General features: G+C 43.6%; 1 protein-coding gene across 1 annotated transcript in view; it reads right to left on the minus strand.

Moving 5' to 3' along the window:
• Positions 1-16,130, minus strand: part of CFAP97D2 (CFAP97 domain containing 2) — a 152,672-nt gene that overhangs the window by 83,170 nt on the left and 53,372 nt on the right. The window contains exon 3 of the mRNA XM_069204700.1: positions 11,572-11,690. Coding sequence (XP_069060801.1) covers positions 11,572-11,690 — 119 coding nt within the window. The remainder of the gene's footprint in view (positions 1-11,571; positions 11,691-16,130) is intronic.

Consider the following 16,130-nt stretch of genomic DNA (forward strand, 5'->3'; position numbering starts at 1 on the left):
ATATGAAGTTGATTTAAGCAAGTCTAAAATACTACAACAAAGCTATTGCTTGAGCATCAGTAACAGAGATTTTGCAACCATGAGTCCTCCAGGAAAGAAACTGTAGTTTTAGGAATTAATTGGCTACATTCAGAAATGGAGTGAAGTGGATAGATGTAAAGGAATATGGTTGAAGAAGAAGGAGAGAAAACGATAGGTGAGGATAGATCTGCCTCCTTTTGGAGCAGATGAAAGTGAGGAAGATATACACATGGTTCCTATGAAAGAAGTTCCTGGTGGAGGATATGTTCATTTGCCCTGAAGTAAATGTGACTTCCTTTTATAAATGATTTCCCTAAATTGTGGAAGAAACCTGTGGAATGGCAGGCTGAATGATTTGTGAAGCTTTCAAAAGTTCTATGGAAAGATTTTAACACATTACAGATATTCCAAGTGGTTAGTGGGCTGAATGCAAGTCGTTTGTTGATTGGCCAGACAAGGAACCCAGTAACAAAGACTCCATTTGACTTGTGATGAAAAAGTATCATCAGGTCATTTTGTTTTTGAAAACAGAAGTGTCCCCTAAAGATGCTGATTGGCTCAAGATTGACAGAATGACTCAAGAGTCTAAAGAGTCGATACATTCCTATTATGAGATATTGTTATATGCTTTTAAACATTCTAGTGGTACAGAGACTCTCGAGGCAAAATATATGGGTCATTTTGTGTTCAGATTTGTACAGGGATTGAAACCAGAAGTAAATAACATGATTCAGCAGCATTTGATTTGTTGGAAGGACAAACCGACTGAAAAAAGTCTGGGATATGCCAAGTATTGTAGGAACTAAAAGGAATTGAAACAGAAAAGATTAAAGGAGAAGAGAATTATAACACAGCTGAAAGCTGCACAAAGGATTCAGAATCCACAGTTTGTAGGCAATGTTGGTGGAATGAAGGGAGTGTATCAGCAGGGAGTTCCCATGATGCAAAGAAATAATAGCTTTCAACAGAAAGGTTGAAGACATGGTGTTCCAACTGACACAAGTACAGGAGTAGATGTGACGACTTTGAAGAGGACTAATCTGTGTTTAGTCTGCGGCAAATTGGGCCACTGGAAGAAGGAGTTTTATTTTAATTCGGATAATATGGCAAATGAGAACCAGATAGAGAATGGTGGATTTGTGTGGATAGGGGAATAATAAGGTACAGTCACCTCACGTACAGAGGCAACAAGTGCAAAATTGTAATGTATCCCAAGGCCAGACAATACAGGCTCCACAAGTCTCGATGACCCAAAACAATGCAAAGTTTCCTTCATCTAATCAGAACCAAATCAAAAATGCAAACACTTTTCTTTTTCTGAATCAGAGTACATTCCAACAGCACTGTATGATCCTGATAGATGCCGATTACAATTCAGATCAATTGCAATGAAGGTGCCTGAGAAAAGAGGAGGAGTGGGTACTTAAAGGTACGTAAAGGTAAACCAAAGTGGTCCATACGTGGATGGTTACATGAACGGCCACCCCACGTCATTTTTGGTGGACACAGTTGTACCCACTCTACTGTGACAAAAGCAGAAGTTCCCAACCTACCTCTTTTGGGAAAAAAGGTCCAAGTCGTAGGAGTTGCAAATAAACAATTGACAAGTCCTGTCACAGAAGCTGTGCCTGTAAAAGTAGGGTCATTTGAAGAGAATTATAAATTTGTGGTGTGTGATTCTAGTCTAGTAAGTCTGCGTAGACGTGACCTCTTGTGCAAACTTAATTCCAATGTTTCCATTAATTGTACTTCAAGAGGCACAGAAATACAGACTCATGATGAAGATGTTGAACTGAAATTGTGACTCCAACCCCAGGTGTCATGTTTTACCCAATGCTGACAAGTGATGACTTGCCCACTGAATTGAGACATAGATGCCCTCATTAGGGTTGCGGAGGTGGTCAGACCGCCACATTACGGTTGCAGCAGTAGTGCCACGGTCGGACCACCAGCTCCGCCAGTTTTCCGCCACAGGAGGGTCTGGCGGTGCTGGTGGTCCTAATCTGCTGGCCAGCGATGCATGCAGCGCCGCCCTGGGGATTACAACACCCCTCCGCCAGCGGTTACATGGCATTAACCCTGCCATGTAAAGACTGGTGGAGATGGGGTGCAGAGTGCCCCAGTGGGGCCCCTTCACTGCCCATGCACATGGCATGGGTCCTCCGGCTAGCCCCATTGCAACTTTGTGACGGGTGCTGATGCATCCTACGCACTACAGCATTGCCGCCAGCTCTATTACGAGCCAGCAACAATGCTGTAGGCGGTTTCCCACTGACCCAGTGGAAAACTCATAATGTGGCTGGCGTGGAGGCGGCCGCACTGGTGGCAACCTCCCTGTCAGGACTTCGGCAGACGGGCTTTTCCCTCCACCAAAGTCATAATGACCCTCCAGTGTTACGTAAAGTCTGGGTCTTTTCAGGAAAAGAGATTGGTCTCATCAAAGGTGTTGAGCCTGTACGGATAAGTATAAAGCCAAATTCTGAGAATCCAAGAATCCCACAATACAATATGACTCCCGAAACCATTGCAGGAATCACTCTGTGATTGATTCCATGATTGAGCAGGGAGTAATAAAAGAGATAATAAAAAGTCCATGTAGCTCATCCATTATGGGACTGCAGAATCTCAGCGGAAATACTGCATTGATCAGGATTTGAGAAAGGTAAATGAGATTGTGATTCCTTGTTGTCCCATGGTATGGAATAAAGCAGTGATTTTGTTTCAGATTCCATGTTAAGATGAGTGCTTACTGTGACTGACCTTTACTAAGCATTTTTCTCCATACCGTTCATGAGTTAAGACAATTCCTCTTTGCATTTCGGTCTGGAAGTCATGTTTTGGAAGGGTGCCAAATCCCACAAGGGTATACTGAGAGCGCAACCATCTTTGACCAAATTCGGAAAAAGAATCTGAAGACCGTTGAGATGTACTATCATTCGGTTCTGATTCAGTATCTTGACAGCCTATTGGGGGTGTCAACTACACAAGAAGCTTGCAGAAGAGACACAATTGCCCTATTGAACCACTTAGCTGAGAATGGACATAAAGTATTCCCAACCAAATTGCAGTACTGTAAGAAAGAAGTCTTGTGCCTTGGGCCTCAGAATGAGAAAGGTACAAGGAATGTGCCACGGGAAAGAAATTCAGCAATTTAAAAAAATTAATACATTAACAATTCAGAAAGAAGTCAGGATATTCTCAAGAATGACTGGCTACTATAGTTGTTGGATTCCCAACTTTTCTCCTTTGGCCAAGCCTTTACAGAGACTGACACATCAGATCTGCTACCGTTGGATGACATCAGCATGCATGCCTCCTCAGAGCTGAGAGAAAATCTCTGTGGTGCCCCGGCACAGGGAATGCCTGATTACAACAAATGTTTTACTTTGTATTGTAGTGAGAGGGAGGGATGCGCTCTCTCAGTGCTGACTCAGTTAAAGCAAAACACTCACAGGCCTGTTGCCTATTTTTCTGTTACACTTGACCCAGTAGTTTCAGTGTTGCCCAGCTGCCTTACAGCGGTTGCGGCTACAGGTGTTGGCATCAAACAGTGCAAAGGCATTGTTATGGGTCACCCTTTGAATGTTTTTGTTCCCCTTTCTTTAGAGATTTTGTGGATTAGAACAAGATACAGTACTTGACAAAAAAAGGTTGACTGATACAATCAAAACATTTCAGCTGTTCCTAATGTGAATGTGAAACAATGTACAACAATAAGTCATGCAACTTTGTTACCATTGCCTGTAAGTGACGCAAATGATGATGAAATCGACCATGACTGTCTAAATGCTACTGAACTGTGCACCAAGCCGGGACCTGATATACAAGATACACCACTTTCTGAATCATATCATGTAATATTTGTTGATGCTCCTGCTTGAGAGCTGCCTACGCAGTCGGTACTGTCTCAGGTGTGGTCAAAGCTTCCTGGCTTCAAGGAGTCTTTTCTGCACAAGTGGCTGAATTAACTGCCCTTACAAGAGCATTCTGTGTTTCAGACCAGCTGAAAGTGCCCTTTATCAAAGATAATCATTATGGCTTTGGTGTCCCGAACTATGTCAGACAGTTGTATCCCAGAAAGGTTTTATGACCTCCTCTGCATCTCCTATCTGTAATGGAGAAAGGGTACATGATATATTGAAGGCATTACAATTGCCTGCCCAAATTGTGGTTGTGAATTGTTCTGCACATCGCAAGGGAGGTGACTATGTAACCGTTGGAAATAATTATGCAGATGAAGTTGCCAGATATTGTGCTTTAAATGCATGTTCATTCAAAGGTGACTATTTAAACGAGGAATCAGATGAGGCAAATTACAATCTCTTGTTGACTGCAGCAGATACAAGGAATGAAGCTAAGAGTTTGCAGGAAGAAGTTGCAGAAGCAGAACAGCAGGGCTGGATTATAGCAGGATGAGGGTGATATCTGGGTTTCAAATGATGGAAGAACTGTGTTGTCAGATAGCTTGTTACCACCTCTGGTGAGACATTACCTCGGTCTAGCTCATGTGGGACATGATGCAATGGTGAGAATATTTTGACAGACATGGTTTATTCCTAGGTTTAGGCTGATGGCAGAAGCATTGTGTCACAGGTGTGTTACATGTCAACACATGAACGTAGACAAATGAATTGCAGTAATACTTAGTCACATAGGCAGATCAGCAGGTCCTTTCAACAGGATGCAGTTATATTTCATCAAACTACCTGTATGCAAATGGACTGAGGTACATCTTGGTTATTGTATGCATTTTCTCTTGTTGGGTTGAAGCTTACCCGATTAGGAGCAATGATGTCTCACAGTAGCAAAGTTGTTTTTAAGAGAGCTCGTACCACGTTTTAGGTTTTTGACTTCTCTGAAGTCAGAACGAGGAACATACTTCATTAGTGAGGCCCTGAAGTTACTGTGTGCAGCATTAGAAGTGGAACTTCATTGCAGTCATACAGAGGAGGCTTCTGGTCTTGTTGAGCAAGTAAATGGAACACTGAAATCCCGACTGGCTAAAGTGTGTGCTTCCACTTCACTGAAATGGCCTGATGCATTGCCTCTTGTGTTGATGAGTCTTCGCAGTATTCCAGATAGGAACACAGGATTGTCACCCCATGAAATCCTAAAGGGGCATGCCATGTGGTTACCAGCCTTTCCTGTAAATATACTTGTGAACATTACAGATGACATGGTTCTTGATTAATGCAAAGGACTGGCTGATGTAGTACCTTCTGTGTCTTACCAGGTTGGAGAGGCTACCAGCTCAGCCACAGCAAAAGCAATCCCATGAACTCAGTCAGGGAGACTGGGTTATGGTGAAGAAACATGTTTGGAAGTTGTGCTTGGAGCCTTAGTGGAAAGGGCCTTACCAGGTTATCTTGATCACTACAACTGCTGTGAAATGTGAAGGTCTCCCTAATTAGATACATGTGGCACATACTGCTAGAGTACTATGTCACCTTAATGATACAACAGCACCTGTCCCTGAAGGGCCAGTTATAGTGAGACGAATGGAGCAGGTTAGTCAAGCTTTTGGGGACAAGCAAGTGAATGGGACAACACATGTTCCTTCTGGGGCGGCGGGGGGGGGGGTCTGAGGGAGTCAACAAGTGAAGTGGGTACAGAAGGGTCGAACAGAGAGACGGTGATTGTGGAAAACTCAGATGCTGATGAAGGATCTAGTGCTGTAGCAAACCGAATTGTGGACAGAGACCAGTGGTCAAGAGAACGAACTGTGCGAAGTGCAAATTACAGACTATTACAGAAAAAATTGAAATGTCTGGCCAAAGTGACAGTGATGCTGAAGGGTCAGTAGTCCGGAGATGAAAAGCAGCAAGGGCACCCTGTTGTAATGGACATATTTTGCTGCCAATGCCTGGGAGAGAGAATTTGGAATCTTTTGTTTTAACAATCGGAGTCCAGCTAGGCCTCCTTCAATTGATAATTGTGGCAGAACTGAACTTTGAAATTGCATTGCCACTTGAAAACCTGAGACATTATATTCTGGATGAGATTATTAGTGAATTTGAACTGGCCATTTATTAGAGACATTTGATAACTTTGTAGAGAATAAAGAAAAGTGACCAAGGTCCGACTATGCAGAATTTACCGTAGGGTTGTCATTTAGAAGAACACAGAGTAGGTTTAAAGGAGACTAACGAAGAAATTGCAATTAACCTTTGAACTTTATTGAAAAGATAATTGCTTGCTATTGCTTTGCTCAATCAAAGAACTGAAAAAGACTATTGCTGTTGCTGCATTTTGCTAAAGGTTCTAAAATTAGAGAAGACATGGAGCCTAATAGAATCAAAAATAGTAGATGTAGATACATATGTGCAGGAGTGTTGTGGCAGTTATAGTAATGATTGCGTTGCTTGTAGGGTTGAGTTTACCAACACCTTCTAGAGTAGAAAACATTAGATCTACATATGCACCTCAAACTCCACTTTCTACCGTCAATAGGTTGTCTGCAATAGATGAGAGGAACTTACATGTAGATGCTTCTAGAGGAGATTATTCATTCAATGGTTATTCAAAACTACTTTATGAATATGTTGACACTATAGATGCAAAGGATTGCTAAGTCTGAATGCAATTACCTGCTGAAGGAAATAATTACTATCTCCTACCTTTGACATATGGAATTACCTGTAGCTTGTTGCTGAGCTTATTCTATGGCATTGGTAATTTTTAATACTGTTATTTGAAACTTGACTTGTTATTTTCAGAAATTCCTGTGCTGAAGCATTTGAATCAACAGCTCGATGTTTAGAACAATGAGATGGTGGGACCTGTCTTTAGACCCACCATGACATTAGACATTGCTTTTGTACACCAACATAACTTGACTGGTTCCTTAACAGGTGCAGAAAAGAAATTCATAGATTCAGTAGACGATAGAAGTGACCTATTAGCTAAATCTATGAAAAGTACCACATTGGGCTAGAGAAGAAATGCCCATAGTGGGAAACATGGCCGCATTAGCTCTAGCTTGGCAACATAAAGGGAATTTATGCATTTTCATTAGAAAATTCACCGCTGATCTGGGACATTCGAGATTAGAAGAAATTGGGGATTGTATTTAGATGAAATGGATCCTGTTTTTCCTGGAGTTATTACATATGCATTTTACAGGTTACCCAAGAGATGGTAGGGAACATGTTATCCAGGGATAGTTTTTCCAAATATTTATCTTGTAGGACAAATTAAGGACTCAACTGCAGACCAGCATGAGAACAAAGAGAGGTGCTAGTGCTCGTGAAATTGTAAAATACATTTTTGGTGCTTTCATTCCATCTGTAGGAATGATACTTAACTCACACAAGATTAGAAAGCTTTTCACCATAGTTGATACGATGAGCACCAGTACAGCTGGAGGATTTTTATTTATAGATACAGAAATAGTTGTTATTAGAGCAATGGTTTTACAAAATAGACTTGCTTTATACGTCCTTCTCGCAAAAAAGGCAGAGTCTTCCGCGGTCGTACTATGGCGCTAAGGGCCAGTGTCTAAATACTTGAGAGTCATGTGCTTTGCTGGGACTCCTGGCTACAACATTGGTGAAGCAGTATTCAGCATTATTATTACCTGTACATTTGTTGTGCATGTAGGACTGCGGTCATTTTATATTTATATTATATCTATGTATATATATATATATATATATATATATATATATATCTATATATATATATATATATATATATATATCTATATATATATATAGATATAGATATATATATATATACATTGTATTCACATAAAAAAACTAAGGTTACAGGGATGTTGTCGTCAGACACACATTTTAAACGTACCAAAGTATAGAAATTCACCAGTTATAGTTATAGTTATCTCAAGTAACTATAACTCGTGCCCTAAGGTAACTATAACTCGCAACCTCGCCACGCACTGCTAATTACCGCACAAATTACAGCACTCATGACATCTTTGATAACATCATTGATAATGTCACTGTAACATCTGCAGTAAAATTATTGATTAGATAACTGTGCATGGCGGGGCGCGGCCCCCCTCCCCATGCCGTTCTTGGCCCTGGGGACCCCATCCCCCTGTACCCAGCCTAAATATTTATTTTTTTATTCTTGGAAAGGGGTGACGGGTGGCTCCCTCCTCCCCAGGCCAATCAGGAGCCCTGCGGACCCCATCCCCCAGGGCCCAGCCTAATTATTATTTTTTGTGTTAGGAAGGGGGGCTGCGTGGCCCCCTCCCGAGGGCCAGTCTTGGCTCCAGGGACCCCATCCCCCAGGGCCCAGCCTCAATTTTTTTTAAATCATTTTTTTGGAGATGGGGGCCTCCACTGGCCAATCAGGGGCCCCGGAGACCTCACACTGGGGGCCCGGCCATCTGACCTGGGTACCCCCCCAGGGCACCTAGTCACAATGTTAGGGTTAGGAAAGCCTGAAGGCCCCCACAGTCCCAGCTTGTTCCCTGCCTCCTGTGGGGGCCAACATTGCTGTCACAGAGAGGGAGGTGGCAGTCCCCAGGGCTGCGGGTGGGGGGCAGTCGCTCTCCCCTCCAGCCCCCCACCTACTGAAATCAGGTCTGTGCCCCAGGGAGGTGGTGTTTCCCCAGACTGCAAGGGGGCAAGATGGATCCCCTGCAAGTAATGCAATTAGAGCTCCGGAAAGGTGGCGGTCCCTGGGGCACCATGGGGGTCTGGAGGGCTCCGCCCTACGTTGAAATATTGAATGCTCCCAGACCTGGCCCACCCGAGGGCGTGATAGAAAACAAGTGTGGGATGTCAGAGCTGTCTGTTTTCTAATTTTTGCCCCTATTTGTAACCCCATTGTGAATTTGCAGCACAATTGTTTTATAAAAATTGCTTTTTAGCCCTGGGGGTGGGGGCCCTCTGAGACCCCACCATCAGAGCTAAGGGGTCAGGGTGTCTGTACCCTGGCACCTTTTCTTTATTTTAACCTTTTTTCTGGGACTTGACTGAGACCGAATCACAAAATGCCTGCCCACTCTTCCTCGTCCTTGTTGAAGTGTTGGCAGCCAATCAGATCTCAGTACGAGATTGGGAGGGGTTGCAAATCCTTTGCATCTCTATATATATAAACTTGGATTTTTGTTATTTTTTATAAAACTACTGAGTGGATTTACACCAAATAACAAAAAGACCTATGTTTGGACCAAGAGATACCTGTCTCCCAAATTTGGTGTAACTCCGTCCAGTGAGTTTGGCGCTATCGTTGTTCAAAATCCCTATAGAAAAATGAATGGGGAAAACACATTTTGGGGTCCCTCCTTTTTCTCGGCCCCCGCTTGACAGATCACCTGAAACTTTCCAGACAGCAGCTGAAGTCACCACCATTGTTTTTTGGAAACTTTCGTGAAAATTCATCAGACGCCGCCAGAGTTATTTGCAAAACAAAAAATGCGTTTTCTATAGAAACTAGGCCCTAGCTATAACTACCTAGTGGCAACTGCCACTATATATATATATGTGTATACACACGCTGTGTATGGGAGAATACATGGAAAATGCTGGGTTCCATTTTAGGAGACCTGGGGATGACTGGATGAGCATCTGGAGGTAGAGGAATCCCCCAGGACAGATTTGAGGATTACTGCATTCAAATAAGCTGGGTCAGACCCACACACTGGAGGAATGACAGCCAGGTTCCCAGGCACACTTTGATCAATACTCTTTGAGTCACAGAGGGGTCACTGAAGGAGAACAGGGCACACTTCAGGAAAGAGATAGGGCGGAATAAGAGAATCATAAATATTAGGGCTAAGGCCCTGGGGTAACAGTTAGTACACATATCAAGATGGCTGATATCCAGGTGTGAACCAATAGTCAGTCCCGTTGCCTGTGTTGTGGGGCTATCAGATTTGGAGTCACTGCTGCTGTGACATACTGCGTACTGGAGGAAGGGAAGGGCAGATGAGAGGGCAGCAGAAACCAAACACAAACTTCAAAGGCTCAGACCATAGGTCACATTTGGTGTCTGGAAATGGACTCTAAAAAGAGGAGCTCAAGGCCCCAACATTTGTCAACTGTTAAGCAGCCAGACGGGATGTGCGAGGAGAAGCTCTGCATGACTTTTGCCTGCAACCAGGAATGAGGATTAAAGTGTGCCAGTCTCCTAGCTGAGTGAGGGGACATCACCCAGGGACGTCAAGAACTACTTGCACCTGGGGTTAGGAGCATCAGTGGCTGTCTGCTTGCCAAGACCAGTGAGCCCTGTGCGGAAAAGGAGAGGGCTGGCTGGAGAAAGCTTCTGGGTAACAGTTTACAGGGCTAACCCTACTCACTTTGGGCATTTTTAAGATGGTGAAAGTCTTCAGCCATGCTAAACCTGGGCTCCGAGGGCTGGAAGTGTGTGGGCAGTGTACTATAGTAATCCTCAAGCCCTTCCAAGTCTAACACTAAAATCCAGTTTGAGGCAGCCACTGTATTCACAACAAACCAAGAGACAGGTCTGTGGGACAAAAAGAGAGTCCTTCGGTAACCAGAAAGTGGATCAAGAAGAATTGTTTTGCATCCTGTTCTCTGCCCTTTCAAGGGTGTCCAAAGGGTATATGTAAACAGAAGTCTGATAGGACAAAAGCAGAGTCCCTTAGCAACCAGACAGTGGATCCACAAGAATTGCCTTGACATACTTTTCATTCCCTATTAAAGTGTGCCCCAAGTGTTACATGTGACCTCAGCAGACTTGACATTCAGGATGTAACACTAAACGGGATTTGACAATTAAGCAGGATTTGATACCGTAGTGTCAAAAAGGATGCCCAGAATGAGCCCCTACTCTGCATATTCCTTGGGGTTAAGAGGAATCATCGGTCAGCTCCTGAGAGGCATTTCACACCTATTCAAGGCTACTTACTGGCTGAGAGAAGCTAGAGAACCCATACAAATTAACTTCTAGGAAAATCAGGCACCAAAAAAGTAATTTTCTTAAAGTTACTTTTCCTTAATATTTAATAAAAATTTGACTTTGCCATTGAATTGGATTTTAATAATTAGTAAAAATAGTTGTTGAGTTATTTTTCTACCTGGCCCAATACTAAAGTATTAGGCGCATATTTATACTTTTTTAGCATCGCATTTGTGCCGCTTTTTGACTCAAAAATGGTGCAAACTTTCAAAATACAATAGTATTTTGAAAGCTTGGGCCACTTTTGCGTCAAAAAATGACGCACATGTGGCGCTAAAAAAGTATAAATATGAGCCTTAGTATTTTAATTGCTACTCTAGCTTACTACATGGGACAGCTAGGCCTGCCATAGCTAAAAGAGTTTGTGGGTGCTAGCACTGTAAGATCATGTTAACATTATATTTCTATATGTCCTACTGTGAATAGCATGCAAACTGCTTTGTGGGTTAAAATGCCTAAGTAGGGTGACAATGCCTATGTAGGGTGACTAATTAATCTTCAAAATTGAGGTTGGGGTCTAAGGAGATCGAAGAGCATGCACTGTCACCTCTGCTACACATGTGATTCTGCGGAAAGGCACCCCAAAATCAAGGCATTCAGGACTAGGAAAATTTGTGTGTTTCATAATCTTTAGGAATTAATGTGAGTATGCATTACCTTTTCAATTCATAATTGTTTCTGTTATCAACTCCTCCTTTCGTTCTCATGATACAGGACATCTTCTCCATTAGCAAACGGTTGTCTCTTTCAATGACTGAAAGGCGTTCCTCCTCTAACTGTTGGTATAAAAAACACAAACATGTGAACATTTACAAATTGCTGATTTCATTCAGGTATATTGAACATCTGTTTAGCTCTCAATTAAGAATTGTATTTGAAAACCTAAAAATATGTCAACTAAGAAAGTGTGAAACATGGTTAGTGCTGCCTGGATAAGTTGCCGATTGAGTTTCTCTTTAATCACCCACCCTTTGGGAAGACTGACCTAGTGTGAGTTGGGCAGCTTAGAATATGGCTAAATAGAAAGGTTCTTCCACATGTATCTGTTGGAAATGGCCTTTCTGCAGGGTCACCCCCAAACTTTTTGCCTTCCTGCTTCTCCTTTCTTTTTCTGACCTCATTTGTGCTGGCTTTAGGATTCTTCACACTTTACCACTGCTAATCAGTGCTAAAGTGCATATGCTCTCTCCTTAAAACATGGTGACATTGGCTCATACACAATTGGCTTATTTAATTTACTTGTAAGTCCCTAGTCAAGTGCACTACATGTGCCCAGGGCCTGTAAATTAAACGCTACTAGTGGCCTGCAGCACTGATTGTGCCACCCACATAAGTAGCCCCCTCACCATGTCTTAGGCTTGCCTCTGCAGTGCCTGTGTGTGCAGTTTCCCTGCCACTTTGACTTGGCATTTAAAGGTACTTGCCAAGCCTTAAACTCCCCTTTTTCTACATATAAGTCACCCCTAAGGTAGGCCCAAGGTAGCCCATGGGGCAGGGTGCTATGTAGGTAAAAGGCAGGACATGAACATGTGTGTTCTATGTGTCCTGGTAGTGTAAAACTCCTAAATTTGTTTTACACTGCTGTGAGGCCTGCTCCTTTCATAGGATAGCATTAGGGCTACCCTCATATACTGTTTGAGTGGTAGATTCTGATCTGAAAGGAGAAGCCAGGTCATATTTAGTATAGCCAGAATGGTGATACAAAATCCTGCTTAACGGTGAAGTTGAATTTTACTATTTTAGAAATGCTACTTTTAGAAAGTGAGCATTTCTCTACACTTAAATCCTTCTGTGCCTTCCAATCCACGTCTGGCTGGGTTTAGTTGACATCTCCCTTGTGCAATCACTCAGACAACCCCAATCACAGGATGCTCAGTCACACTTTCACATATCTGCATATTGAATGGGTCTTCCTGGGCTGGGAGGGTGGAGGGCCTGACACTTACATGTCACAGGACAGTAGCCTTCCCTCACCCAAAGGACTGCCACACCCCCTAATTGGACCCTGGCTGACAGGATGGAAATGAAAGGGGACCTTGTGCACTTCTAAGCCACTCTTTGAAGTCTCCCCACTTCAAAGGCACATTTGGGTATTTAAGCAGGGTCTCTGGCCCTACCATTTTAGACACCTCTGAGGTAGACACTTCGCAGACACTTCCTAGAGAATAAAATCTGAACCAGAATCTGCCAGCAAGAAGAACTGCCTGGCTGCCCAAAGGACTCACCTGACTGCTTTACTGCAAAGGACTGCTGCCCTGCTGTTGCCCTGTTGCCTTGCTACACTCTGGCTGTGCTGAGAAGTGTTCTCCAAGGGCTTAGAAAGAGCTTGCCTCCTGTTCCCTGAAAATCACCGCACGCCGAACTGGAACGATGCAGCCCGACTTTGCAAGGAGAAGATCAACGCAGCGCCAGTGCTGCACCCGGAAATTCGACGCATGGGCCACTGGATCGACGCAAAGCCGAGCCGGAACGACGCAACCTGACTTCCTGAGAGGAACCGAGGCAGCGCCTGCTGTGCGGTAGAAATTTCCAAGCACCGCCCATTGGATCGACACATCCCGTGTGTCTTCGTCCTGCAAGTGCCGATTTCAACGTATTGTCCCCGGTGCATCTGAAAACCCCGCAATCCGAAGAGGATCCAAGTCCGTGCGCCGGAAATCGACGCAAAGCCTTCCCTGCGTGAAAAATCAACTGCGCATCATCTGTGCATGCCGCAAAAATTGATGCACACCTCCATTTTTCCACGCATCTCCTCCTCTGTGGTCCCTTGCGGTGAATTTGAACGCAAACCAGGTACTTTGTGCTTGCCAGAGACACTTGTTGCTTTTTAAAGACTAAAGACACTTTATATAATTTCCACAGTGATATTTTGACATATACTTATTGAATCTTGATTGTTTTGACCTGCATTTAACCAGATAAATATTATGTATTTTTCTAAACACTGTGTGGTGTATTTTTGTGGTGTTATACTGTGTTATTGCATGAATTATTGCTCAAATACTTTACACATTGCCTTGTAAGTTAAGCCTGACTGCTAAGTGCCAAGCTACCAGAGGGGGGGGGAACCAGGATAATTTGGATTGTGTGTGACTTATGCTGACTAGAGTGAGGGTCCTTGCTTGGACAGGGGGTCACCTGACTGCCAACCAAAGACCCCATTTCTAACAGTATCATAGGCGATTGATGTAGTGGTGCTAAGCACCACCAACATAATCATGATGGCGTTCAGATGGAGCATGAGCAAAAAAGATGTCTTTAAATTTTGTATTTATCTTGTCACAGTGTGTTCAAAGACAGAGGTCAAATGCCAGTCTATATCTTCTGACAAATTGCTGCTTATTCTTCCTAGCATGGAGACCGGTGTTTAATTTTCATTTCATTGGAAAGTGTGCTGTCTCTAATTGACAGTGCCCTACCACACCATGCTTTAGTAATATATTTGTGACATGCGTCAAAATTCACCCCTGCTACAGACTACACCCTTACCACTCTCCTGCTGAATGGACATGGCTCACTTGCTATACTTGTTCTTGTGAGACCTTGATTTTTCACAGTCCCTATTGACTTCAGTGATGTAGCATTCATGGCAGCACATCCACTTTGAAAATTGTACCAGCACCACTGGTACATAACCCCAGTGGTGTTTGTCGATGTATCTCTAACCTGACATGTGAGTGAATGTTGGTGAATCTGCCTCACCCGAGAAAAAACACAATATGGCCTCCTGGGGTGTGTGAAGTTTGTGTAAATTGCTTTTAGGTAATTATTCAAAATGTACATGAAATTAAGCATAACTATGTGAAATACAAAACAGCCATTTAATGCAATACTTTGCGTAAATTATGTCTCGTGTGTTTTTCAGATGTGAGGATGCATTTCACGGTAATAAAATAGTATAAAAAAACACAATTTGCACAAATAACAGCCACTCACTTATAGCCATTTTGTGTTGTTTCTGCACTCCTGTGCTATATTTTTACTGCAAACGTGGTGTAATTACAAGATGGGAGGAATAATGACAGAATTTTGACAATTTCTCCTAACAAGTGCAACAAGACAGTCCCGAAATTACATTAATTACACCAGCATATTTGAAATTTCACAGAGGCACATTTATAATACCAATTAAACACACTAATCTAGTGATTGAAATGATAAAAGTTGACAGCTATTCCATCCCATAATGTTTTATTTTGTTTCCTTATGCTAACACTGCATTTTATGACTTTGTAAACTAATCTAACCGCCCCAAGGAACTGCAAATCTACTGAGTCCCAGTGACCCTAAGGATGAGCTTTGGGGCAAGGAAGATTCAAAGTTTGTGCCTCGAGGGCATACACATCCTTGAGGGTGTACACATCATGAGTGCCTTCCTGTGAGTCCTGACTGGAAACACTGGCCCTCATTACGAGTTTGGCAGTCGGACCACTGGACCACCATAACGGCGGTCTTTCGAACTGCGCCAGGCTGACGGGTCCCAGACTGCCGGATTACGAGTTCCCCACAGGGCTGGCAGGTCTGACAGTGGAGGCAGTATAATGGAGCTACTGCCGGTCATGCATCCCTACCTGTCAGCACAACAGCCGCACTGTGCCCATGCACCTCTGAACCCCACATTTTGTGAGGGGGCCACATGGGCCCCTGCCTTACCCACCATGAGGCTGTACCCCCAGGGGCCCACAGTTTTGGGCCCCTTACCTGCCTGAACACCAAGCTTACCATGGCGGTGGGATCTCCAACACTGGCCGCTGCGGTCAGGTCCCCCTCGGTCCCCGCTGCAATGACTATGGCAGGGCGGGCGGTCTGCAGGCAGGCTTCTGACAGCCCAACTGCCAAACTCATAATCAGGCGATCCGACCGCAGAGTTGCGGCGGTCGGACTGCTCCTGCTACCATGGTGGTCCACGGACTGCCAAACTCGAAATGAAGCACATCATTTTAAATATTTTTTGGGCTACAGTAGCTGCATCCAGAGGAGATGCTTACAGTCCATGATAAATGGAGTCCATTTGCAATTTACACCTCAACATGCTTCTGAGTTACACCATGAACACAGTTTTTTTTTCCTTGGGCTGTGACTAAGCTGCCTCAAGTTCTGCAGATCTGTGCTTCTGTTCCTGGTGTTTCGCCTGTACGGATGCCCCTGGCAGGCTGGGACATCTGTCCAGAGAAAGCTAATCCGACTGCTTAGATGTCACCTCTGTTACCAACCAA

Source organism: Pleurodeles waltl, chromosome 8, assembly GCF_031143425.1.
Source record: "Pleurodeles waltl isolate 20211129_DDA chromosome 8, aPleWal1.hap1.20221129, whole genome shotgun sequence".
In the NCBI taxonomy this organism is placed as follows: domain Eukaryota; kingdom Metazoa; phylum Chordata; class Amphibia; order Caudata; family Salamandridae; genus Pleurodeles; species Pleurodeles waltl.